The sequence below is a fragment of the Petromyzon marinus genome, chromosome 4 (assembly GCF_048934315.1).
Source record: "Petromyzon marinus isolate PM22_M1 ecotype Great Lakes invasive population chromosome 4, UKy_Petmar_22M1.pri1.0, whole genome shotgun sequence".
NCBI classification, from domain to species: Eukaryota; Metazoa; Chordata; class Hyperoartia; order Petromyzontiformes; family Petromyzontidae; genus Petromyzon; species Petromyzon marinus.
This window is the reverse complement of record NC_133670.1, coordinates 16,800,352-16,825,234: the sequence shown is the minus strand read 5'-3', so window position 1 is coordinate 16,825,234 and position 24,883 is coordinate 16,800,352. Positions and strand designations below refer to the sequence as shown.

Sequence of the window (24,883 nt, the reverse complement as noted above, 5' to 3'; positions counted from 1 at the left end):
GCGTATTTTTCACAGTTCCATAGGCAGTTGGGGGCGGTGACATGGCCGAGCGGTCGCGCGTTTTCCACTTGTTGCAGGGGTTTGCGGTTGAAGCCCAGAAGCCTCCCTGGTTAATGCTAAACTGCTGGTACAATAACCACAACATGTGCATCTTCTGCTTCATAATGTAGACCCGATGAAAAAAAGTAGGCCATGTCTACTGCCTTCATGGTCGAAATTTGAACATTACTCACAAATTACCTAATCTCGTAAAACTATGTGGCAAAATCACTCTCACTGTAAAATTACTGCACACGATTCTGAGCTGTGAAACGGAGCACTTTTGTGATAGTCTTGCACCTCCGATTAGGACGGTTGGCTTACGCAGGGTGCAAAGTAAGTTAAACATACATTCATACATACAATGGCACAAATACCAAATGTACCAATTATTTGATAGACAAGCTACTGATAATGTGTGTACAACCATATTCAGACGTCTGAGCATCAAATGTGATTATTTGAGGCTGAATTTGTTTAGAATTATCCGTGTGTAGCTGCGGAAGTTCTGAGTGAAGGTTGAATAAACTGAGAGCAATGATGTGCCTATTTGGACATGTGCACAGTGTTGGCAGTGTCGTTCGTACATTTGTGTTCGGAATGGCATGCTGCTACGATGTGGCAGCTGTTTCTATATGGAGACGTGCCAAGGCAGGGTGCAAATCCGCTCATGTGTGCACGAGAGAGAGTGCAGCCACAAAACATTAAACTCGTGTGCCTCTGACTGAGCCGACTTTCCAATGCAGGATGCACAGTGCGGGGAAGGTGTCCAGGTGCGTAACGTCTCGTGTGTGGTGACGGACGGGCTAACCAACGACTCGGCGATGGCCGTCGAGGAGGACGACAAGTGCGGAGAGCGGCAGGATGTGCCAGATGGAGAGGCTGCCGAGGAGCTACAGAGAGCCTGTTCTGTGCCCTGCCCAGGTGACTGCAAAATAAATATATAAAAAATTTAAGTTGCCTTTTTTTTCCCCAGTGCTCTATCGGTGTCACGTCATGAGACGAGGCTTCCATCGAGAATGCTCCCGGAGCAGTGGATCACTCCGTGTGAGAGAATAGTCGACGAAATGAGATGTCAGAATTATTTCCGAGATATGCTTCAAGTGGCCTTTTCCATGCACAGCAATCTGGGGTGTAATTTGATGCACACAATGTCGCATGAAAGTCAAAGCGGTTTTTTTTTTATTCCCAGAGCAACAATTTAATATGTTGGGGGTTTTTTTTGTAGAGTCATGTAGTTACGAACATGGTTCATTCAAGAATGACTGAAACCCAGGTTGAATCTCAGAATCTCAGCAATGCCAGCTCAGCAGTCTGGTCTCATAGCCACTCAGACACCTCAAGTGCAGAACTTCTTCTTAGAGTAACGGCTCTCCCCGTGGTTTCCCTTCTATTCATGTGGCTGTGTCAGCTCGGCATAACTCTTACAAACATTCAGACGTTTGCGCCGCCTGCACATGCGAAGTAAGCAAAGCTTTCCTTGTGAAGAGGCACGGTTGCAACTCATGTCAAAGCCAATGATAAATCGCCAGCTCCCCACCCAAGAGCCAGATGGCCTGTTCACTGCATGGCTTCGCCTGTCTCCCACTCCTCCCACATAGAGGGCCGAGCAGAGGACATTTTGTAATCACGTACGAGTGGGTGGGACACCAACCATGAGCCTCCCCATTATTGTTAATCACGAACGAGTGCTTTTCAGGACTGTGTCTGCACCATGAACTGCTAAGATTGTCTGTCAATTTATATTTTGTGTTGGAGAGGTTTTTTTGGGATATTTAGGCTTCATTACAAACAAACAAAATCTACGTTTTTTTTTCCCTGGTGTTTAAACGTTGCTATCCAGTGGTCAAAAATAAAAACAACAAATGTATTGAAAAATACAGCTTACTAGTAGCCATATGTGAAATATTTGAACATGTATTGCTTCGATTACACGTGTGTTTACATTTGGAATGAAGCTGTATATTCACAAGCATCTCTTCTCATTAACGGCAACTTATATAATCAATATTAACAAAAGTTAATTGAATATAAAACAAACTGTGTAAATAAACACATTATTTCGAATGTTAATGGGGTGGCGCAGGGTAGCAGTGGTTGACCCACTGTGCTATTAACCTATTAACCTGGTGACCTCAGTTTAATACCTGCCCTTCCCTTCACCAACCCACACTCACCAGCATTGTGATGCATGGTCAAATACCATCAATGAATGATACTACAAGAAGGAATGCCTTCTACCAGCAGTGGCATGACGCGAGCCTAACTATTATCATAGCACAGGTAATGCCAAGTGGAATTCATTGGAGGAACCACAGCGGTCAACCACAGGAGTCACGTGCATTGCCAAATGCATCATGGTTCGTCAAAACATATAATTAAGGAATTTAACTACATTTTGAGGACTTTTTTTGTCCACATCGTACGTGCTGACGGGGCCTCTAAATGTGGGGAATGTCATGACACCCGAGATGTGGCCACATTTAGGGACTTTATAATTCCGAATTGCATTGTACTCTTAATAATGGCCCAGCTTTCTTGAAAATTAGAAGCAACCATTGGCTCGTTTCTACTTTAGTAGTCACATCAGACCAGCTTTGACTGCACGGTTGGGACATTTGAGAGTGAATCAAAATGAGTGTATCTGTTGGCGAAGCTGAGTTGTTTTGGTACGAGAAGATGGAAGACAGAAAGTTATGAGATTTCTGTTACTGCTGCTCTTGTCGGCATTCTGCAGAAGATTTTGGGGAGCACTGCAAATGAAGGAAAATAAGGGCCTGTGGACGAGCTTAAGGTGCAGGTAAAGGTGAAACCCTGCAATGTCTCACTCACGTCATGGCTGGAATGAGGGCCTTCACTAGAGGGAGCTATAAAGAACCTCTCCCTTTGAGCTAATAAACAATTATATGATTCCAATTACTATAAATGTAAATAGACAGGAAGAATTGCCATTCTCCTGGCAGAGAGGGGGGAACAAACGTGACTAAGTGACTGTCAGATAATGCCATTTCATATCTCCAAAGCATGACACACTGAACACCTCTGAAGAATGATGCATGTCTTTATATAGTTTAATAAAGACAACATGCAGATATATTGTTGCTGCTGTTAACAGCAGATATATTCACAGGAAGCTACGTGCACATTTTACCTATTCTCGTTTAGCACATTTACTCAAGATCCAATAATGAGGGTCTTAAATGATGATCCCTTGGACTTTCCAGTAAAACTCTACACTTCCAGGCAACCACTTACCTCAACAGTTTATTACTTATCTGCTTTAATTAAGGGTACTTATTTCACCCGTAAACAAGATGCGACGTTTTGCTTGCTTGCTTGCGCGCTCTGGCATCAAAATAAATAAGCTTAAACGAATGCATGGTTAATTTCAGAAGAGTCAATACAAGGGCCAAAGAACTATCAGCCCAGCAATAAAGATAGGGCTACACAGCGTGCACTAGCAATGTGTGGCGTATGTTAACGTGGTAACCGTCAGGTGCTCCCCGGAACAATAACTTCAAAATCGATAGCAGCCTGGCCCGAATGCCTGCTTGGGGACGTGACACTTCACAGAGAAATTGAGCGTGCAGGCAGTCGGGAGGGTGGATTTCTGCGGATGGTTTGCAGGCTTATTGGAAATCAATAGAATTTTTAATTAACTTTTTTTTTACATGCGTCTGCTACGTGTTTTCGTGTAACTCGGGATTTAGCTGATATGTTAGCATTTAAAAGGACAACTTCATTTTTAAAGAAAGTCTAGCCACACCTCAGCCAAACCTCGTCTGAAACTTGCATTGCAGTTGACATGATGTGCATAATACCATGAATTCATTGCTTTGTTACAAAAACCCTGACGCCTGCTGTATATTTGGAGTTTGCATGTTCTCCCCACGTACATTTTTCTCCAAGTCCTCCGGCTTTTCCCTCCACATTTAGAAACATGCGTTTATAGAATTTGGCTGATCTAAATTTCGGCATAAGCCACCTCAGTGGGCTATCATCTATGGCCATGTGACTTCTGAAAAGAGCTATATAGCTCAGTGGGCCTTATCTGATAAAATAAAAAAAATTGTTTAGTTTAACTGTTTTCATGTCCCAAGAGCCATCACATTTTTGATAATTCGATTTTGATGGAAATGCTTCAGAAGTGAGACAAGTCTTATTTTGTGTTAAAATTATTTTGGACAGAAATTTTACTCTGCAATGATGGTTCAAGTGCACTTGGCTGTCAACAATTTGATAAGAGATATGAAATAATTACACTTGGTGGGATCCTGTGGGGAGGCTGAGTACTGTCGACATCCTGATTGTAATTTTGTTTGACTTGCTGCTCAAACAGGGGACCTGATTTGCATGAGACATCAATAACGTCCACTCCACCCAGATTCTACCCGTCAAGTTAATTAGCAGCATGTAATTAATGAAAATAATTACATAACACCAGTTTGTATGTGCGCGTGTGTGATAACGACCTGTATTGGCTTGGCATTGATCTTAATGAGCTTGGAGCAAACCATTGTCACATGTTGTCGTCAATGTGCATGCAATAACATTACAAAAGTCAAAAGTCATGAATGTAATCAGCATTTAATTACATATCTATGAGAGCTGGGCTATTTTATTATTTCATTAAACAATCACTCTACCGATTATTGGTTCGATTATGCCATGCATCGAAAAATACGAAAATTGTTGGGATAAACAAAGTCACTTCTGTTCCTATGTGGAGCTGTGGATTGAAGACAATGGGCAGGGTTTGGTGACGTCGTGATCTTTATCATCCGGGGCGTGGCTTGTAGGGGATTCCCACCTTTGGAGTGAAGGATGTGGGGGGCATCCACTGTTTTTAATTAGGCACAAGTAATCGACTTAAAAAAATGACAATGCATCAAGAATCATCGAATGGTTTTGAATGTTTTCCACAGTATAATGCAGCACTGGCTTCACAAAGAGCTGTACATTATAATCAACCCACATACGTAGCACTAGTACGTATCTAAGTCTGAACACTTGTTATCTTGCACTTCTACGAGTCCAGCCCATCACAAATGCACGCTGATCACACAGTGTATGCTCTTTGTTTTATGTCTGTTGCAAAACTGGCTCGGACTCGAGGATGGATCCCAAACATGCGCGGGTAACTGGTTCCAGGTCTTCTGTTGATCCTAGACCAGCAACAGTTTACATCCAGAGTGTTAATACAGGGGAGAACGTTTTTTTAATTAACCATTTTGTGAGGGACCAAAATCGTAGATCCTGTTTTCCCTGCATTCCCATTTATCCGTAAAAAAATTTGTTCCTGATAATTGGAAAAATGTGGCCACTCTTGATAGATTTTGCAGACTCACCGACTTGTGCAGATGATGGAAATTGTGGGTGAAAGGGTGACAGATAAGATGAATTCCTTCCTGTACGTGTAATGTTTGTTATTTACAAATTAAATCGACGTTGTTTAATGGCCACATTAGTTGCAAAGGTTTCACTACCACATAGTTTGACGTTTTAAATACGGGTGATCGTGACTTTAACGCATTTTGAGAGACTCCATTCACTGGCAACCTTGGCCTCAGTCCATGAGAAAATTCGGACCCCAGGGGAAGTCGGTAGACGCTTCCAGCAGTACGCCAACATGGGTTCTAATGGTGGATCTGTCTCGCTTTTAAATGTTCGATTTAATATATTGGATTGAGAAGAGGAGCCCCCATCTTTACATTATTTCTTTAAAGCTTGAATTTAGTTATCTCACTTATTATTACAATTGATAATACAATTACGCAAAGTCTTCTTTTGTAAAATGTGATTCCTAATTTGACTTGTTTTGGCCTAAGAAATGTAATTCCCGGCCATTTGGTCGCATTAGATTGCTCATTAGTTTTCTTACACACGTTTTACAAGCAGAGTAATTTGGCGTAATCAAGGTAATGATTTGAAATTAACAGTAACATCTTAAGTTTTGTGAGTAAAAAAAAATCTGTACTTTTCAAATGACAAACATCACATTTAATTTACAACCAAATGACAGTAAAAAAAAATACTTTGACATGATAAATAGGACAATTAAATGCCGTTTGCTAAATTCACTCGCTTTTTTTATTGCAGCCTTTATACCTTGTACATTTATTTGAGAAGCAGTCATTGTGCCAGCTGACAAACATTAAACCTGAATGTGTATCCATTAGGCTGGTAGCGATACATCAATTTAACACGGACATTGACGCCGCAGGCACCGCTTGTAATCCAAGTGGGGTTGTCCGGGTAGTAGAGCCGCTTGCTGAACGTATCTTCTCTCAAGCTTTCACCACGCGCTGCTGTGAGCACCCTCAGGAGTTGAATATTGGCTCTACTGGAGGAATTGAATATTGGTTCTACTGGAGGAGTCGAATATTCACCATTAGATTAGTTTTAATGTTCACTCTCCGGGAGTGAATTTTCAGTCTGAATATTGGTTCCTCTGGAGGAGGAGTTGAATGTTCCAATTTCAGGAGTAGCTGAATATTGGTTCCTCTGGAGGAATTGAATGTTCCAATTTCAGGAGTAGCTGAATATGGGCTCCACTATAGGAGTTGAATGTTCCAATTTCAGGAGTAGCATATGGGTTCCTCTGGAGGAGTTTAATGTTCCAATTTCAGGAGTAGCTGAATATGGGCTCCACTGGAGGAGTTGGAACATGATAACCCCCATATTAACTCATCGATTTGTTAATTAAAATCCATTCTTACATGAAAGAAACACTCAATATATCATGCTTTTGAGAATCGACAATCCATAATGTGATGAAAACTGTATACTAATGTTATATTTAGGCTAAACGAGCAAATACATGTAAGATGCAAATAAACTATTACAAATACAAAGTAAATAAATTAGACAAAACTATTGATTTGTCTCATTGAGTTGCAACCGACAGTTACAGATAAAAGCTGGGGGGTGAATCACGACATCCCTCATCTCCATGTCTCGCTTGTGTCACCACTAGGTTAAGCCATGAAGATTCCCCATAAGGCAATTCACACGTATATATTTTTTATATTGAAAGACAAAACATTTTTTGCAAATATTTGTGAAATGTCCATATCCATCTTACATTGAGAGGCAAAGGTTAATTATTTTTCAGTGCTGTATTTGAGCATGATATGTTTTATAGTGTAAACTTTAATCATAACAAGTGATTTCCCAAAGTGTGGGAAATTGATTAAAAGAACCGGAGTCACTTGTGTTCTACAGAATATAGACTATTAAAAAGCGAAAAACCTCTGTCTGCTGCTAGTGTGGATCTGCCATTAGTGACAGCGGACATTGGACCTAGCTTTTTATTGAAGGGACTTTAATTTTAACACTCTCCAAAATATCATGGGACCTCCTTTGCCAGTAACAAAATATGATAATAGGTTTTTCCCCTTTTTTCTGGCAACAAAACAGGTGTTAAGATGTTAAAACACCAAACGGAAGCCTTTAACAAGGAATCATGTCTGCATTAACCCCAATGCTTGTGGTCAGAATGCAAACAAAAAACGTACTCTGATAATATATGCATTGTCTTTGAAACTGATTGGTCCACACCAGAAACAGCTTTCAGAGTATATTTTTTGTTTGCATTCTGACCACAAGTATTGTGGTTAATGCAGACATGATTCCTGGTAAAAAGTTTCAGTTTGGTGTTTTAACATCTTAACACCTGTTCTGTTGCCAGAAAAAAGGGGGAAAACCTATTATCACTCTCCAAAATAGATATAAATGGTTAATGCATCGCTCTACCCGCCTGCATGATCCAATATGAACAAAACTTTTGCTGCTTATCGAAAACTGGCCAAATATTATCAAAGGATTGCCCAAAAATTGGAAACAAACCCAGAGCTTCCAGGGAAAGTGTGCATCTTCGCTCTCTCACCCCAACCTGATAATATATACTTGTGACATCTTCTTACAACGTCTCATGCAATGCGATGCCATCTCACTGTGCGGCTTCAGACGTTACGTTTGTTTCTCGCTTACTCAGACAAAGACCCCCCATATATCTCTTGACGATAGAAGCAAGTGCTGTTAGCGAACACCTATGAAGGCCGGCATGGCACGCGAGGGGGTGGGTGGCGATGTTTACAAACCACACCAGGTACTTATATGAGGCTGAGTCGACCTAGGGGAGGCCCAGGACCAGTCCAGATAATCGTCACTGGTGTCAGCCGTGAGCGGGAATTGAACCCACGCCGCCGGGTTCGTAGAGCAATGCGCTAACTACAACTTTACCGCTCCCCTATCACTTACTAAATACACCTCAGGACAAAGCGCATGTTGGAAAGCGTTACGGAATCCTTGCACCTACATGATTTTTCTCCCCAGTTTTTAATTGCACCGTTGTCCCCACCGGCTGCTCCGTGGCGCGCGTTTCCACGTGTTTCTCTCGGCCGTCCCAGGAGACTGCCGCCTGGGCAAGTGGTCCGACTGGAGCGTGTGTCAGCTGATGTGCGCCACCGGCAGCAACTTGGGGCTGCGCGGCGTGCAGGCGCGCTCGCGCGTCGCCCTCGGAGCTGCGGTGCCGGAGAGCCGTGCCGCCTGCCCGGCGCAGGTCTGGGAGTCGCGCCCGTGCGACGGTGAGGCGGCCTCCTCTTCTGATGCCTCGGGTTCGGCTTCTGTCGTCGCGACGATTAGCTTTGTTCGCGTAATATTGGCAATAATTTTTTCCACCCAAATTAAAAAAAAACAACATGTGAGTTTCCCCCGAGACGCCAAGTAGGTCCAGGTATTCGCGTGGAGGATTATTTTAAGATATCCTTGGTTTCGGTGATGCAGATGATTAAAAATAACGGTGTGTTCAGTCGTTTACTTGTTCTGCGGTTTGGAAATGTGTGCAAACGATTTAGCTGTGCAGGTGTTCATTTCTGCTTGAGGTGGCATGAGGGGATAGAGTTGATTATTTGCCTCCTCTCCTGAACTTGAGCATTGTCACTTGGAACTAAGACGTGCTCTTAATATTCGCTGGCTCACTCACATTCCGTGATTCACAGAGGCAACATCGTCCCCAGGGTGGTCACTGTTGGCACCTTCCGGCGATCGCTCTTCTCTGGCTCGCGTTGCTCAGCCATAGTTCTGCAGCTGTGCTGCAGAGCACCGAGCAGGGGTGCTCAATCATTTTCAAACCTCGGCAGTGTACACTGGCCTAGGGAATTGAACCTCTGACCTCCCACTCAAAGCAGACACTCTAACCATAAGGCATTGGCTTACTCCGGTGATGGTCATATGTTTTGGTATTGATTTTTCCATAGTTCTGGTAATGCTGCAATGGTGTGATAGCAGCTTTGGGACGAAAGCAATTTGTAGCGGTGTGCCGTTCATTTTTCAAAAAGATAGCACGTACAGCGCCGTTTAATTTTTAATGGCAGGACGGGGAGTCGTTACAATGCAAGAGTTACATGCATTGCTTCGTGGTGCTTGCAAACAGATGGAAAGTGCTTTCAGTACCAATGGAGGTCAGGGCCTTGGCGAGGGACGGAGAGAGAGGTGTGGTGTGCCCGCTCGGATGGCATCAATGTGACCGGTATGATCGTGATTGTTGTTACTGCGTTCTTACAAACCCCATTCCAGAGCATGACGTTTAAAATGCATTCAACCCTTAACACGCCCTTCTCCGTATTAAACACAGGTGGTTGTCTCGCTTCATCCGAGCCGCCCAGGATGAGATCTTGCCAGCCACCCTGCCCGAAACCCAACTCATTCTGTACACAGGTGGGGAGACCGCAGTTGATGTTTAGCTGACACGTTCATCATCTCTATCTTTAAAAAAAAGAATCGTTCATCCTTTTACACGGTGTCAGAATTTGTCAGATGAGTTCAGTTGAACCATTCGCAGAGCCTCAGCCACTCCTGGTGATGAGGCTTGTCAAAGCACAATGTTCAATATAATAAGGCCAAGTGGAGTGTGGGAGGGATGGGCTTGATTCCACGGTATATTTTAACTGAACTACTGCGAGATACAACTCGGCCACTGGAAAGCATTGTGGTAGGCAGAGATAAGCGCTGAATAACAGAGCTTTTGGATGTTCATACTTAATTAGGAAAACAATTAGGCCACCACATGTTTGTCAATATCTTTCTGTGTGATCTTGTTCGGGTTTATTTGTTTGAAAAAACCTGCCGAGCATTTTTGCAATGCTAAATCGGGACGGACAAAGGGGGCATATATTTAAGGTTTGCTTGAGCACGTCAGATTTGGCCAAATCACGAGCACCTTTTTCTTATAATGCACTGTGTAAGTGAGGCTGTCAATAATGGTGCCAGACGTGGTTGTGCATGTCTCTGATCCAGAACTTTCCAGGCAGGAGTTAGTGGGTCGAATAGATTTGTGAAACTCCAGAACTATCCGGGCTCTTGAGGTGGATAGGAGTGTGTTCATGCGAAATCTTCAAGAGTTATTCCATTATATGGATGGATTGTCTCCAAGTGCATTGATATCTTCCCACAAAAAGGAAAACACTCAATTAAATTAAATTCGCCAAACATCCCAGTACAGGAGCCTTCTGAAAAATAGTGTTGAGATGTATTGAGGCTTTCCTAGATTAATGCATTACATTATTATACCTATTATTATTACTGCATACGTTATAGCAATTGTTTGTATCTTATGGTTGTATCTTGTGTTAATCGGGTCATTATCCAAAGTTTCACTCCACGTGCTGGGAGTTCTTACAAGAAATCAGTTCTTGAATTGAATTCATGAATTCACAAGGAATTATTCAGTCACTGGAGCGAAACATTGGATATCATGCTGAACAATATGGGATGCAACCCAAAAACCCATTGGGAGAGAGCTATCTATCTATAACTAATATAATATAAACTAAACTATAAAATGAAACTATTTTTATTTTACCAGGTAAGGCCCACTGAACTATATAGCTCTTTTTCAGAAGCGACCAGGCCACAAATGATAGCTCAACAAAGTGGCTTGTCATGTGGAAGTTTATAGCAGCCAAATACTCTAAATGCGTGTTTCTAAATGTGGAGGGGAAAACCAAAGTACCGGAAGAAAAATCCACGCGGCCACAGGGAGAGAGACATGCAAACTCCAAAGCTACAGCAGGCGTCAGGGTCAGGATCGAACACACGACCTCCTGTACACCAGGCGAGGTAGTAAACGTCTTGCTACTGTGGCGAAGCTATGTAATATGATTATAAGTGCATTGAATAAGTACAAACTGACGGTCGTCATTGTCGTCGTTCTCTGCTGTGCGTGAGCAGACGGGGACGTGCGAGTGTGCGCGGGGGTTCTCACGAGCGAGTGTGCTGGGCGGGACGGCGGTGCGGTGCGAGCGCGTTACCCTGACAGCTGGCGCCGGTAGTGGCGGCAGCGGCAGTGGAGGCGGCGGTGGTGAGCACAGGGCGGACGTCGTGGCCGGTCATGGCGCTGGCCGGAACCGGCCTGACGTGAACGGTGACACGAGGCTCGGCGATGTTCTCCGAACGTGGTCCATGCAGCCCTACGGCCCTGGTACGTGAAAAACAGTTGTGGCTAATTTCCGAGTGCGGGCTGTCACTGCAGAGCACCGCCTGTGCGTGTTATCTCGTGTGGCATGGAATATTTGCAAATGCAGAAGCGTGTGCAAGGTTTTCCACCATCCAGCAATGGGTTTTAATGAGAAGTGGGAAGAATTGCTATTTTTTTAAAATCTAAATTGCCAGGCTTTCATCACGAGCCTATGAAGAAGGGACATTACCCATCACATCGTCTGTAATATATTTTTTCCATGATGGCAGTGCTAATTACGAATGTGTTGAGATTCTTGTTTATTCGTGCTTTGTGCACCACTGCCAAGGCAGTATCGCCAAAAAAATACATGTTTTCATTCTAAGTTCAGCAATTTACCATTTTACAAAGTGGATTTACTCCTCTGTCATGGCCTCGCTTTGTGTGCTGTGATTTACATGTTTCTTTTTTACAGTTGCATCCCGACCATAATTGTAATTGGATGAGAGTCATCACGTATGACTGATTAGGTAGTGGATTGGCTTCCATTAAACCTGCACAAGCAAGTAAGCAACCCTGCTACCCATGACCTTCAGGTCCCTTCTGATCCAGAAGGGTCCCTGGTTGGGGTTATAAGGTGGTTATTGTGGCTGGCTGGGACAATGTCTAGTCAGGTGAACAAATTGCCAGACAGATCAACAGCTGCACTGGAGAAACAGATGGCAGAGGGGTGCCTTAGGCACCAATGTCATACTGCAACAGAGGGCTTGTACTGGCTCCAATAATAAAATGACCTTTACAGAATTCCAGACTGCAGAAGCGCACGACTGGGTGTAGCTTTGCACACTGAAACTTGGGTGAGAAGCACCATTTTCCATCGGTTCCCGTGTCTGTAAATTGAGGCTGTGGTTGAGCGAGTAACTAGTCCCTGTGAAAATGCTGCACACGGCATCTCTAATGAACTCTTCTCATTCTTGGCCGTGGGGAAACCTTCTTGCGGAAGCTCCACGCTGGAGGATTGTGCAGCCTACGAAGGGTCTGGGGCAAAGTGCACAAGATCCCCAAATCCTGATGGCAGGGTGCTTTGGCGTTTACTTGTGGTTGGTCGGAATGAAAAGGCATATGTTCAATGGATATGCTCTGCGGTTAATCTTTGGCGGTTATCCGTGTGGGCACCTTGAAATATCCTCTCTCTTGCCAATGACAGTCATTTTCCCTTCACCTCGGCTGAGCTTTGTAGGCTGTGAGTTTAGATAGCTGCTTTTTTTTCCTCTTTTAAAATATATCACTTGGAAAATCCCTTGAGAATGGAATATCTCATTTGGAAGGGTGGCCAGTGTGTCACTTGCTGCATTGGCCTGGGAGTGGAGAGATTGTGAAGGGGAGATGCACCTACCACTTGTCTGGAGAACCAGGAATATGGTAGCTTTCTAAAGCAGACTCGTTTTGTCGGTTAAAAGCGTTACTGTGGAGAAGGCCCTAGGGTCATCTACAGGCCAGTTGGCTGCGTTTGATCGACTGTTACTGTCGAGACATGGGGAGAGGAAGGCAGGTCGCTTTGAGGGTTTGCTGGGAGGGTCGCTAGGGGTTGGTACCAGAGCGTGTGATGCACTTTGCAAGTCAGGCGACTTTTGTTTGAAGGGCTTTTATATGCATTTGTAGCCATTCGATCAAATGTCTAAATAACTTTTATCCAGGTAATGGTACTTACTCCAATTAAAAGTAAATTTCAAATCTGAAATTTGTGTAATTTCAATTAAATCGGTAATTATTCTGGTCTGTTGGCAACTCAAGGCCTAGAAAAGTCACACTTATCCAGCACTAATTCCTGGTCAAAACTCCTCCCATTGCTACTGTGAGGCAAATTCAATTTACGTAAAAAAATCCCATCATTACTGGTTTTTCACATTTGCACTTTACCTCTCCCCTATCTTCACTTTCATTCTCTATTACTTTGCAATGTGTTTTTAAGATTATCTAGCAAATGTCTGGTGTCCGATTTCTAATACAGATTCATGAATATACCTATTATGGGGGTTATCACTGAATTTGCAGGCCTGTCAATTTACTTGAAGATGTTTTTCTCACAAATGCATGATGTTGAAAAGACATCTAATTTTTCTTATATCTTCATGAAATATTCAGGTCCCTACTCTGTATCAGACTGTTCACACATATAATGAATTTAATATTGCTTACTTTAGCGCATTGACATAGATTTTTTTTTATTCAGATATACAGTATAGTCCTGCAGCTCACACAAGATAGTAGAGCAAGTTTATATATATATACAAAGGATATTTAAATGTTGTCTACACTGCTGATGGACAATATCAAAGTTTTGTCAACACTTTTCAATATATTAATTTGAGTCACTCCAGTCTTGCAACCCATTCTCATGTTTTAATCATCTCGCCCTCACATTTCCTTTTCGAGAAAATTGCACGGTGCGCTGAACACGATGTGAATGCGACCTTCTGTTTCACTAACGTACGCGTGGGGTAGGACGTGAGTCGGCATTCCTCGTTTGCAGCCTTACAGGCGATCAATTGATCGCTACTCCACCGGGCACCACTTCCCTGTTGTTTGTGCTGTGCCTCTCTCGTGAACGTAGCCCATGACCAACCTGGACAGGAAGGACAGTAAAGCACAGCCCTATTGGACCCATTGTTGAGACTTTATACATTGCATTGAGTTCTCTGTTGAGACCTACGTTCCATTAGGCATTAAATCACACGCCTGAAATCACTGCAAATGCATTGTCCAGGGACCCAGTACGCAGACAAAATTAAACTTCTTTTTCTCCCCTCGCCAGCTATAACTTTGCTTTCCAAAGTAAAAAAAAAATGTTTCTCAAAAATAAAACATACAAATCTAAAACGGTGAAATGCATGCGGTATTTCTTGCACTGCTTTCGTCTTTTAGTTTGTCGTTGGGTACTAAATAGTTTTGAAAAGAACGTGCTTTGTCAGTGCATGTTGTCTGCTGATGACATACAGAGCAGAAAAAAAATGCACAGTGACAAGGAAAATGTAACCAAAGCAAGGTGGACGATTGGACTTGGCAGAGGGTTTAGAGAACATGCGCGCGCTATAGACATCACGTTGACTCACAGGAAAAGTGCGTGAGCTTGGGCAAGGACACCTCACTAGAAGGGATGGTGGCCCTCGGTATGAGATGGAACGATGGCGTGCGGCCGAAGGAGGGCACATGCCCGAGAGGACCGTCCATCGTGGAAAATTGAGCAATGATATCAGCATGTGCATAGGAGGCAGGAGCTACAATGGAATATTGCTTGGCGTGACCGTGAGAAATGACGACGGCTTGGCGAGCCCTTCATCCAGCAGTGGATATATCATGGCTGCCGATTATGGGTTCACTGGGCGAGTGTATATTTTAAGAAGTTTGTGGCGGGAGGGGGGGGGGTGGCTTTCTTACATTATGAATAGTGACATAAACATGATACGAGCTCAGGTTGACTTTCAGTGGCGCACAGGGAAAAACACATCATTTATGTTGTCTCCCGATGTGGACGGTCAATAGACCCAGAGTGATATGATTAATGTGTTTCTGCCTTCGCAGGTGCAACAGTTTTCCTGCGCCCGGAATAATGCGCTCGTTTATGCATACATGACTGTATATCAGCGAGGTGGTTGTGAATTGGTGTCATAAAATTGGAATGCTCTACCGTTTTGTCCCTCAAATGGCATCCCTTTTAAAATTGTCCCCGTCGTACGGAAACAAGGCTTGTGTTTTTTTCACAGTCGAGCAACTATCACCGTGTGTTTCGGAGACACTCAACACTCCGGGGGGAGAACCCTAAACGTTAACATGTTTTTTTGACGTTATGGATTTTCTGATTTCACGCCTCCCATCTGCCCTTCCCGTTTTGGAACATGTTCTACATTTTGTTTTTTATTGGACAGCGATTCCTCGTCCACATTCCCCGCGCCTGTTTGTGGTTTTTCTCTCTCTCGTTCCCACGCCCTGTCGGAGCAGACGGAAAGCTGAAAGTGTGGGTTTACGGTGTGTCGGCGGCTGCGTGTGTACTCCTCACCTTCATCGTCTCCATGATATATCTGGCCTGGTAAAGTATAATCATCATAATTATTATCGTCATTACTACCACTAAAGCATTGCACAGTTGCAGTAAATACACAGCGAGTAGCCGTGTAATGATGTTTCGATTCTTCAATCAAAATTGATTCTCATGCTCACGACACGTGCGGAAAATTGCGCGAGTAAGTATCGATTGTTTTCAATTCCTATATCTTGTACGTACAGTAATGAGTTTACGCGAACCATTCGGCCGCTAGAGGCACCACCTTCGCAAGAAACGTTAAAAACTAAATTGATTCTTAAATCAAATCGTGACCCTAGATTGTGACAATTCATTGAATAATGAGGGGAGGTGGTGGTGGGGGAGGGGGAAGGAATCGTTACATGTCTATTTTTGAGGTTTTTTTTTTGCTACTGTTGCAAGATACAGTATTATAAAAAGTTGTGAACTGGTGGTGCAGTTGTTGGCGTGTTGCACTGTGAACCCAGCAAACCTGCGTTTGATTCCCGGCTTCGGCGACAATGAGCGGCGAGAGAGATCTCAGCTGGTTCCTCGCCATCCCCCAACCCCCACCCCTTCACCAACCTGCAGTGACCAGCGTGGTGAAGTATGGTCAAACAATGCCCATGAAGGACAGTGTGAGGAGGTCTTCATCCAACAGTGGTTTGACAATGGACTATCAAAATATAATCTCAAATATAAAACGTATGAAGGTGTTACTTTGAAATCCCCCTTTTTTTAAGCTTCTCAAATTTACATGTGTGAGCCAAGCTGCCACTTTCTGTTAGCTGTGAGCATTATTAACATGCTCTTATAAAATATTGTGTTGTTTGTGGAAACGAAGAATTCAAATCGCGCCGTTAAGGAGTGGCGATGACTATAATTAGTGTGGAGGTGCCATGGGACTGCGAGATGATCAATACTCACCCGTGGATTCTTCTTTCATTAGCATTTGTGCAGAATAATTTGTCAGCATGAAGGATGCAATTAGCTACATCCTCCCTGTGGGCTGAGTTGAGACACGGGGGAGGGATTGATTTGGAGCCAACGTGAGCCCAGGAGATACTAAAGTGCTAGACCCAATCGCTCTGAAATTGCGCATTGATTTTTGGACCTTAAAATAAATATCAAGGGTTCATACGAGTTATTTTTTTAAGTGTGACATCGTTTTCTGCTTGGGAAAATATCATGCCTTGTAAGTCGGATTCTGCAACAATTAGGCGTCTAACTATGCATCAAGTCGTCGAATTGTGTCCGTTGTGGATGTGTGAACGAGAAACACAAATGAGTCGGTGAAAATGGAGCAACAAAAATCTATTCGTGAATTGAATTTTTAATTGCCCCAGGGGTTAGGGGGTGGAGGGCGGCTGAGGGGGTGGGAATTGAAGGGCACGGTGTGGTGAATTGTAACAATAATAGTTACACTCGAATAACACTGGTGTGCTTGCTAGCAGCAACAATGTTGTCTGGGATTGAGTCCCGTTGCTGTGTTTACGATTCACATGCTTGCACGGGTAAAGAGCGCGGAGGATCCATTACGACCATTTATTTTCAAAACTCAGCTTCAACCTTGCTTTGTTGTTTTGCCTTCATTTAAATCGAATGCTTGTTTAACTCGATTGAACATTCCGTCTGCTGTGCCTCCCAATTCCTTCCAAGCAAACGACCAAAGCGGCCCATACGCAGGCCGGTGAAGCGCCCTTCCCCGAGGAGGCCGGTCACCCTCACGTACGACGGTGACATCGACCTCTAGGGAACGGCGACCCCATCATCTGGGCAGGGTCGTCGCAACCAGCGAGTGAATTCCACGGTTCGTTGACGGGGTTTTTGTTGTTGTATCCATTGGACTGAACCACACAAACTTATATGGCTAGACAATCAGCTGCTTTTTTGGAACTTGTGGAAAATATGTACACACTGTGCAAAGACTTAGACTTGGTGTATATATACGTAAAAAGTAAGTTACATAATGAGATAAGACCAACATCATTCTGATTCATGCAAGCTCGTCTGTGGGTATCAGCACATATGCTGCACTACAGAGTGCATTTTGGATGCAAAAGCAATGTGCCTGTATCAGAAAAAGGAAGCAACTCGTCCACCACTTGAGAGAGAAACAGCCCTTGGTGTAAATGGTGAAAACCATGAGGAATATCGTCGACATTGTCAGCCAAGAGAGCAAGAACCAAACAGTGGATGGCCAGAGCAGAGATGCAGCAGTCAAATCAGAGCACATGGAATCCGGCAGAATTTAATCAGTCAAATAAGGATGAGTATAGAATCCAAAGTAATTTTACGAGTCAAATCAGAAGACATGGAATCCATCAAAATGGAATCAATCAAATCAAGACAAGTGTAGAATCCAAAAGCATTTTACCAGTCAAATCAGGACAATTGTAGAAAATGGATGTGTACTCTTATGTTTCTGTCTCTCTTGCCATCGGGATGTTCTCTTGGGGATCTTTGACTAAAAGACCAGCCTCTCTACAACAACGTTAGTTTTTTTACAAAGCTGCACAAGGTTGAAAAAAAATATGCTACCAGCCCAGGGATCGCTGCATAAGAGTGAATGCATATTCACGGCTGATTCCTTTAAGGCGGCCAATGAAAGCGCATCAAATGGTGGATTATGTAAAATCAGTTGAGCTTCAGAAGAGAACATGATGCCAAAATATGTAAGGCACTTAATTAACAGAGTGGAACAATGTTTATGCAGAACTCATCACAGCTTTCAACAAGCAGGATGCCGCTACCACCAAGCCATCCTCCGGAGCACAGAAGCTGGACACTGCAATCATGAGTTGTTCTATACGTGCAGAAAAAATAAAATCAGCTCTAAAAATGACCGGCCTTTACCCACATCCACATTAATGAACAATAATTTTGCCTATCTGCTTCTGTTTTTTGCTGCAAATGAATTGCGTTCTGCATTTGATAATAATAACTGTCTTAACAATCCGTGGTCCTGCACAAGCAGACCATGGATGTTGTTTCTCTATTCCTTTTTTTGTACCCGGCGCTATAAATTCATTGCACTGTCTATGGACTCTAAAGCGTAGCAATTTTACAGCCTAGCAAACAACATGCACAACTTCTACAATGTTAAACGTGAAACCTGCGCTCCAGTCCTGTGCTGAAGCACATTGTTGTGGATGGAGGGGGGGGGAGGACGGTGTATTTGTTATTAACGGCGAGTCGCAATTACATAACTGCGTATAGTCATTTGGATGTGCTTCGTTGTCGGCTGATTTATTTATGGACAAGAGAATTGCTACCGTTGATTGCATGCAGAGGCAATCGGGCGGAGTTGCGGCGAGACCCAATCACACGGTGCTCTTTGTGTTTGGTCAAGTAAAAGAGAAAAAAAAGCCTTCGTGTGAGACGTTGCCTGGCCTGACCTGGGTAAGGATAACTATTTGCACTATGTTATGGGCACACACACTTTTCCATCATCGTCCTGATAATGAAATGCGTCTCGCACGAGGCTCTCAGTAGAAGCCGTTACTCCTGGGACTCCGTGAAAATAGACACGCGGAGCGATGTCCTTTTGCCATGCGTTGTGGGGAAAAAAAGCCTTTATATCATTGTTTAAAGCTGTGTTTTTTTGTTGCAGAGCAGAAAAAAAAATGAGGTGATAATGTTTTACTTTACGTACTTGATTGTGTAACTACTGTGCTGTGTCGACATGTTGTTGAATTTCAAAGGGTATCCTTGCAAAGCGGGTGTTCGTGGAAAATTCATATAAATACAGCGCAATGTAACATCAATGTAAAAGTGTTGTTTTGTAATGCACTTTGCATTTTGTTTCCGAAACTTTTTTTTTCTTTAACAAACGTTGGCATTATGACAAAGAACTAAGCAAAGTATTCGTATAAATATAATGCTTGTGTACAGTCATTTGAATTCATGATTTCTTATATTTAAATAGCGTAAGGGATTTGGAAGGATTACACGTGCACTGACTTGTCAAATACTTAATTTACATTGTATGTTATAAGGTAATCTGTATATCTGTATTTAATGTAAAGATGATAATAATTACAAAAGCCAATAGCGCAATCCTTAACTGCCATGGAGTGTAACAGGTGATTGTTAAACATGTTCAAACTGCCTATGGAATTTGTTGAGTGTATGAGTCCTGCTGTACTTCGCTGTGTATACGTTGGCCTATTGTGGATGCAACACTGCATTAACCGGGCATGCAACAATGCATCAATTAAACATTTTTTTTAATAGATTATGGTCACAAAAAAACACGCATTGATGTAGGATGGTTTATTTACGATGATGCAACGTATATGCAAATTTAAATGTGTCATCTTACATTTAGTCTAATAGCGCGAAACGAAGCTATACGAGGGAGTGGCAGAACAAATGAAAACGACCGAGACACAATGCAAACGAAACTGTAATCACGAGACAATCCATTCTTCATTTGCATCGTGACCCCGAAGCTATTTTTCACAGATGTCCAGTAGGGGCAGGCCCGAAAAGTTACAACAACAAACAATACAAACATACGTTAGGAGTGCAAAGTATAGAAAAGGTAACCAAATAAACAAAGAAACATAGTGCATGCTAAAAATACACTTTTTATTTTACCAGATAAAACCCACTGAACTATTCTTTTTCAGAAGCCACCTGGCCACAGATTGTAGCTCAAGGAAGTGGCTTATCGTGTGGAAATTTATAGCAGGCAAATAATCCAAACGATCTCAACGCATGTTTCTAATGTGGAGAGTAAAACTGGAGGCATCGAACCCACGACCCTGGTTGTGGGGGGTGTCAAACACATTCCTGCGGAGGGGGCTGGTAGGAACGTTGGTTGCTCGGTCAGTGGCCAGGGTCAACGGCGGCGTGGTGTATTCCGCAAATATGCCCGACTGTGAGGGTGGGCACAAGCTGGCGTGAGTAGGCTAAACGTTGAGTTTCATAAGGGCACCACGGGGTGACCAACCCACCCAGCCCCACCCCTCCCACCCCCCACCCAGCCCCACTCTCCCCTCCCAGCACCTCCCCACCCTCCCTTCCCCACCCAGCCCCTCCCTACCCTCCCCTCTCCACCCAGCCCCACCCCTCCCATTTTTTTTTACATCCGAATGTCCGGATACACGTGGACAGACATCCACAGACATACACAATTAATCCCCTGCCTCCTGTGAGAATTAATCCCGGTTGGGCTTCCAGTCCACTACATTTCCTACCAGTACCAGTATAAATGGGCGCAAGGTGGCGATGTTTTTATATATCCGGGTGTCCGAATACACGTTGGACAGACATCCACAGACATAGACAATTAATCCCCTGCCTCCTGTGAATTAATCCCGGTTGGGCTTCCAGTCCACTACGTTTCCTACCAGTATTAGTACATGCCTACAGCATCAAGTTTTTGCCAGATCGAGAGAAAGTAAAACGCCTATCAATTATTTGAAATAAATCCCCTGGTTACTGATAAATATTCACTTGTTTAATCATTCTCCCAATTGGATTATTCTGATATTGCTTATCAGGAAAAGGGAGCACATTCCGTTGATGTTCACGGTATTACAATCAGCTGTGCCAAGTGAATTGATTACACCTGTGCAAAAACTCCCCTTTCCTGTGTGTAAAACTAAAGGCAAAGACAAAGATTCCCCATACAGCCGTGACATACTTTTGGGGCAAGTGCTGTTAGCGATCACCTCTGAAGGCCAGCACGGCACACGAGGGAGTGGGTGTTCAGCACCACGCCCGGCTGCCTTTGTCTCCCGAGTGACGATGATTACACACCGAACCAGGCCCTCATTTGATGCTGAGTCGACCTAGGAGAGGCCCAGGATTGGTTTAGATAATCGTCACTGGTGTTGGCCGTGAGCGGGAATCGAACTCGGATCGCTGGATTCGTAGCGTAGCGTGATAACTGCTACACCACTCCCCACAACTAAAGGCGTACATTATCACAAACGTTTAAATTCTATAAAACTTTTTTTGCGAAATTATAGTAATTTGTCACTCATTATGACTTGTATGTGACAAATTGTATATCAATGAGCTCTCCCTCGATTAATTAAAGGACAATGGATAGAATTTAATCATGCAGATTTAAAGCTCCCCAGCCACTTTCCTGACAACAATTTGAGGAGTCAATTACACATGGGTCACACTTTCAATTTCAAACAAGAAAATGTGTATTGTATCTGCTGTATTGCAGAAATGCCTATCCCAAGCCCATTAATGCCGGAGCGTGTGTTGGCTTATTTGGGCCAGGGTTTTTCAACGACATTGTCTGGTGGACCACAAAATAAAATTTGGCACATCTGACAGGCCACGTGAAGGTCACGTCATTACGTCACTTGGGTTCGTGACAATGTCTGTATATATGACCTCTTTATCTGTCCCTCGAGTGTCCAGGTCTCATCTACCTTGCTTATCTTGGTTTCATATCACGAGTCATTATCTATTGTCAATACCTCTCAAATTTCGAGATGTTTATCTCTCTTTCATCTCAATAATCGGTATCTTTTTATGTATCAGTGAGCCATATCTCTTGGCGGGCTACTGCCAACGGCCTTCACGGGCCACGAGTTGAAGAACCCTGAAGTCACCGCTTATCTGAGCTTTGAACGTTGTGACTAATATATGTAATACTGGGCAAACAAGAGTCTGGGTGTAAAACAAAAAAAACATGATTCGAATTGATAAAAAAATAGGAATGTGTGTTGAACATTATACAGTGTATAATGGATACATATACTACAGTACAGTATTGAGGAAAAAAAAACTAAGTCAAGGTGGAATTTCTTCAGTTTCACAACGTCCATGCAAGAGAAGCATGATAAATTTAAATGAATGGCATCAGTGAATGTTTGTCTGAATCCGTGATGAATAGGAGGGGATAAGTGCTCACAGTATTTGATAAATTTAAACAATTTAAAATTATGCATTGTTATTCACGTCCACGCTCACACTAAAGCAGTTGCACGTTATTTCAGATTAAATGTGGCGGATCTGGCTAGGTACCGCAGTAGTTGGAGCATACAGGTCACAACTGGAAGGCTCCCGAATTTAAATCATGATTGATCAATTATCACTTTATCAGAAATCCATATTGGTTGTCTTATGGAATTACTCACTCCCACCATAGGAATGTGGAATTTCCACCATTGGCTGTAAACATGATATGAGTGCCATCCCATACCCATATCAGCAGGAAAGCGCTCGACTTATTGGCTTGAGTGACAGCCACTGCATAGGTTTTCGCAGTTGTGCTGGCTCTCTCTGATGTGTTTTTAGTTTGTACCACGTGTTGTTCTGCATTATGTCCGACGTTTTGCTTCGTGTATTGGGAGCATAATTCAGAATTCAGTTCCTGAAGAAGAGCCCACCACGTGGAGCGAAACGTCGGATATCGTCCTGTACAACAGGCAGTACAACCATAAACACATCAATATAACTCACGAGTGAGGAGCTTCACAGATTTTAAAATAACTATAATGTTGACAGTGTGCCCAAGTATCCGCATGAAATGGTTGACCTTCGAGGAGCCTCCATTACTTTTATGGGACTCTTAACTGGGTCCAGTCGAGAGTCTCATAAAAGTGCATCTCTAACTTGGTAAACATCTCACTATGTAATTTTGATTTAAAGCTTTCGTGACTGCAGTAATTCATATTCTTAGCTCTTTCGGTAAAGTCACGTTGAAGGGAAACAATAAATATTAAAATATATAAATATAAAAAATTTACATAATCAAATATATTTCATTATTTTATTGTTTCCCTTCAACGTGACTTTACCGAAAGAGCTAAGAATATCTCACCATGTGTTTAGATGTAGATCTCTGATCTGGGAACAGTCTCATCCTTTGCGAGGGGATTGCAAATGTTACGCGGCCAATTACATTTGAAAAATGCCACATTCAGAACTGTGGTTCCATTTCGTATGAACAATGTAATAAACTAATGCTGTGAGAAGCATGATTACAGTTGAGTCAACAATGAAAAAGAACAAAAAATTACGGCGTGTGACATGAAAAATTAAATAAAAATGCGCGGGTAAGTGCTACTTATTCAAAGGACATTGTGTACATGTGTTGTGACAGCACAGGCACATCTGTTTATCATGCATTGTTAGGATCTTCTCCGTACGTCGTATAAATCCCCAAAACATTTACATCTCCGCTGCGCAGTGGCTTGAGATTTGTATGTTTAAAGCCTCTGTAGGCTTCGTGCTGTTTCAATGTATGCTGCCTCTCCGCAATGATGCCAATACAAATAGCTGATTTTCGCGCAACCACTAGAGATGGCATTGCAGCAATAACACCGCCTCAAAGACTCGACGCAGAAAATCCCTGACTTCAATCTTCCGCAAAGCTTATGGGCAACCCTAATTGTTAAAACACTCCCCGGCGTGCAACTGTGGTCACCCAGAAGATACCCGATTCACAAATGCGAAGGAGGGATCACAGCGATACACTCCACTACTGACGAAATGTGGCACGACCACCTCAACGCTTATATGTCGTCGTTGGTCTACAACAACAGCAGCCATACGAAGAGGATTACAGCAATAATTTGAATCCATGTGAAAAACCATTGGTTTGTCTGGGTTTTCTCCTCGTGCTCCAGTTTCCTCTTCCAAGGTAAACGCTTTTTAATGGAATTTACCAAACGTCAAAATGCAAAATCCTCTACAGTCTTCAAACTCCGAGGGTTTATTTAATAGATAAACTAACATTATTACTCCTACTTCCATGATGTGAACCTGTAAATTGGTTTTAAGCTCGCTGAGCATCAATTCCACCTGTTTTGAGTTGGTATAAGAAGACAATATAAATAGTTTTAGTGTAGAAAAATAAAGGGTGAAGCAATGCATTAAAGGCCCAGTGAGTTGAGTTCAATTTCTGGCTACAGCTAACATCAGTCGAGAGTGACATTTGAACCGGTCATGTACACCCTGCTAACAATTCACCAACCAGCACCTACGATTAGCGCGGCTGGCTACGTACAGTGCGAGAGAAGCTCAACATAAAAAAAACATACGACCAGCGTGGTGAAGTATGGTCAATTATCACCTCCGACCGACACGGCATGGTGCCTTAGTATAGCAGTGGTATGGAAAAGAGCTGTGATAAAATACGTAAAGACTGGACATCGGCTTTGACACAATGTGTGCAATAATACTATCCCCCCCCCTCCCCCCCTAAAAACAAAAAAATCGATTGCGTAGAATTTCACCGCACGTGCGCGTGTGCGCGCGCATTTTGTCTATAATTTGCAGCCTCTCTATTTTGGGGGGGTTTGGGACCGGCCGAAGATTTGTAGAGCCACGTTTGCACTACGTGTTTG

The 24,883-nt window shown here is 43.1% G+C and overlaps 1 protein-coding gene and 1 long non-coding RNA gene across 9 annotated transcripts in view; one reads left to right on the top strand and one right to left on the bottom strand.

The window, feature by feature from the left end:
• LOC116938586 (thrombospondin type-1 domain-containing protein 7A-like) overlaps nt 1-23,613 on the top strand; it is a 246,240-nt gene extending 222,627 nt beyond the window's left edge. For 6 of the 7 annotated variants that reach the window (XM_076058793.1, XM_076058798.1, XM_032945908.2 and 3 more), the window contains 6 exons: nt 786-963; nt 8,451-8,627; nt 9,476-9,759; nt 11,272-11,521; nt 15,497-15,584; nt 17,217-23,613. In XM_076058793.1, coding sequence (XP_075914908.1) covers nt 786-963; nt 8,451-8,627; nt 9,476-9,759; nt 11,272-11,521; nt 15,497-15,584; nt 17,217-17,310 — 1,071 coding nt within the window. In that variant the 3' untranslated portion in view covers nt 17,311-23,613. The remainder of the gene's footprint in view (nt 1-785; nt 964-8,450; nt 8,628-9,475; nt 9,760-11,271; nt 11,522-15,496; nt 15,585-17,216) is intronic. The other variant, XM_076058807.1, reaches the window with a different exon arrangement.
• LOC116938590 (uncharacterized) overlaps nt 1-24,883 on the bottom strand; it is a 143,265-nt gene that overhangs the window by 110,372 nt on the left and 8,010 nt on the right. Inside the window, exons 3-4 of one of the 2 annotated variants that reach the window (XR_012931695.1) lie at nt 11,352-11,518; nt 6,102-9,749 (exon numbers count right to left, since the gene is read on the bottom strand). This is a non-coding gene — a long non-coding RNA (uncharacterized LOC116938590). Of the gene's footprint in view, nt 1-6,101; nt 9,750-11,351; nt 11,519-24,883 lie in introns of those variants that run through there. The other variant, XR_012931696.1, reaches the window with a different exon arrangement.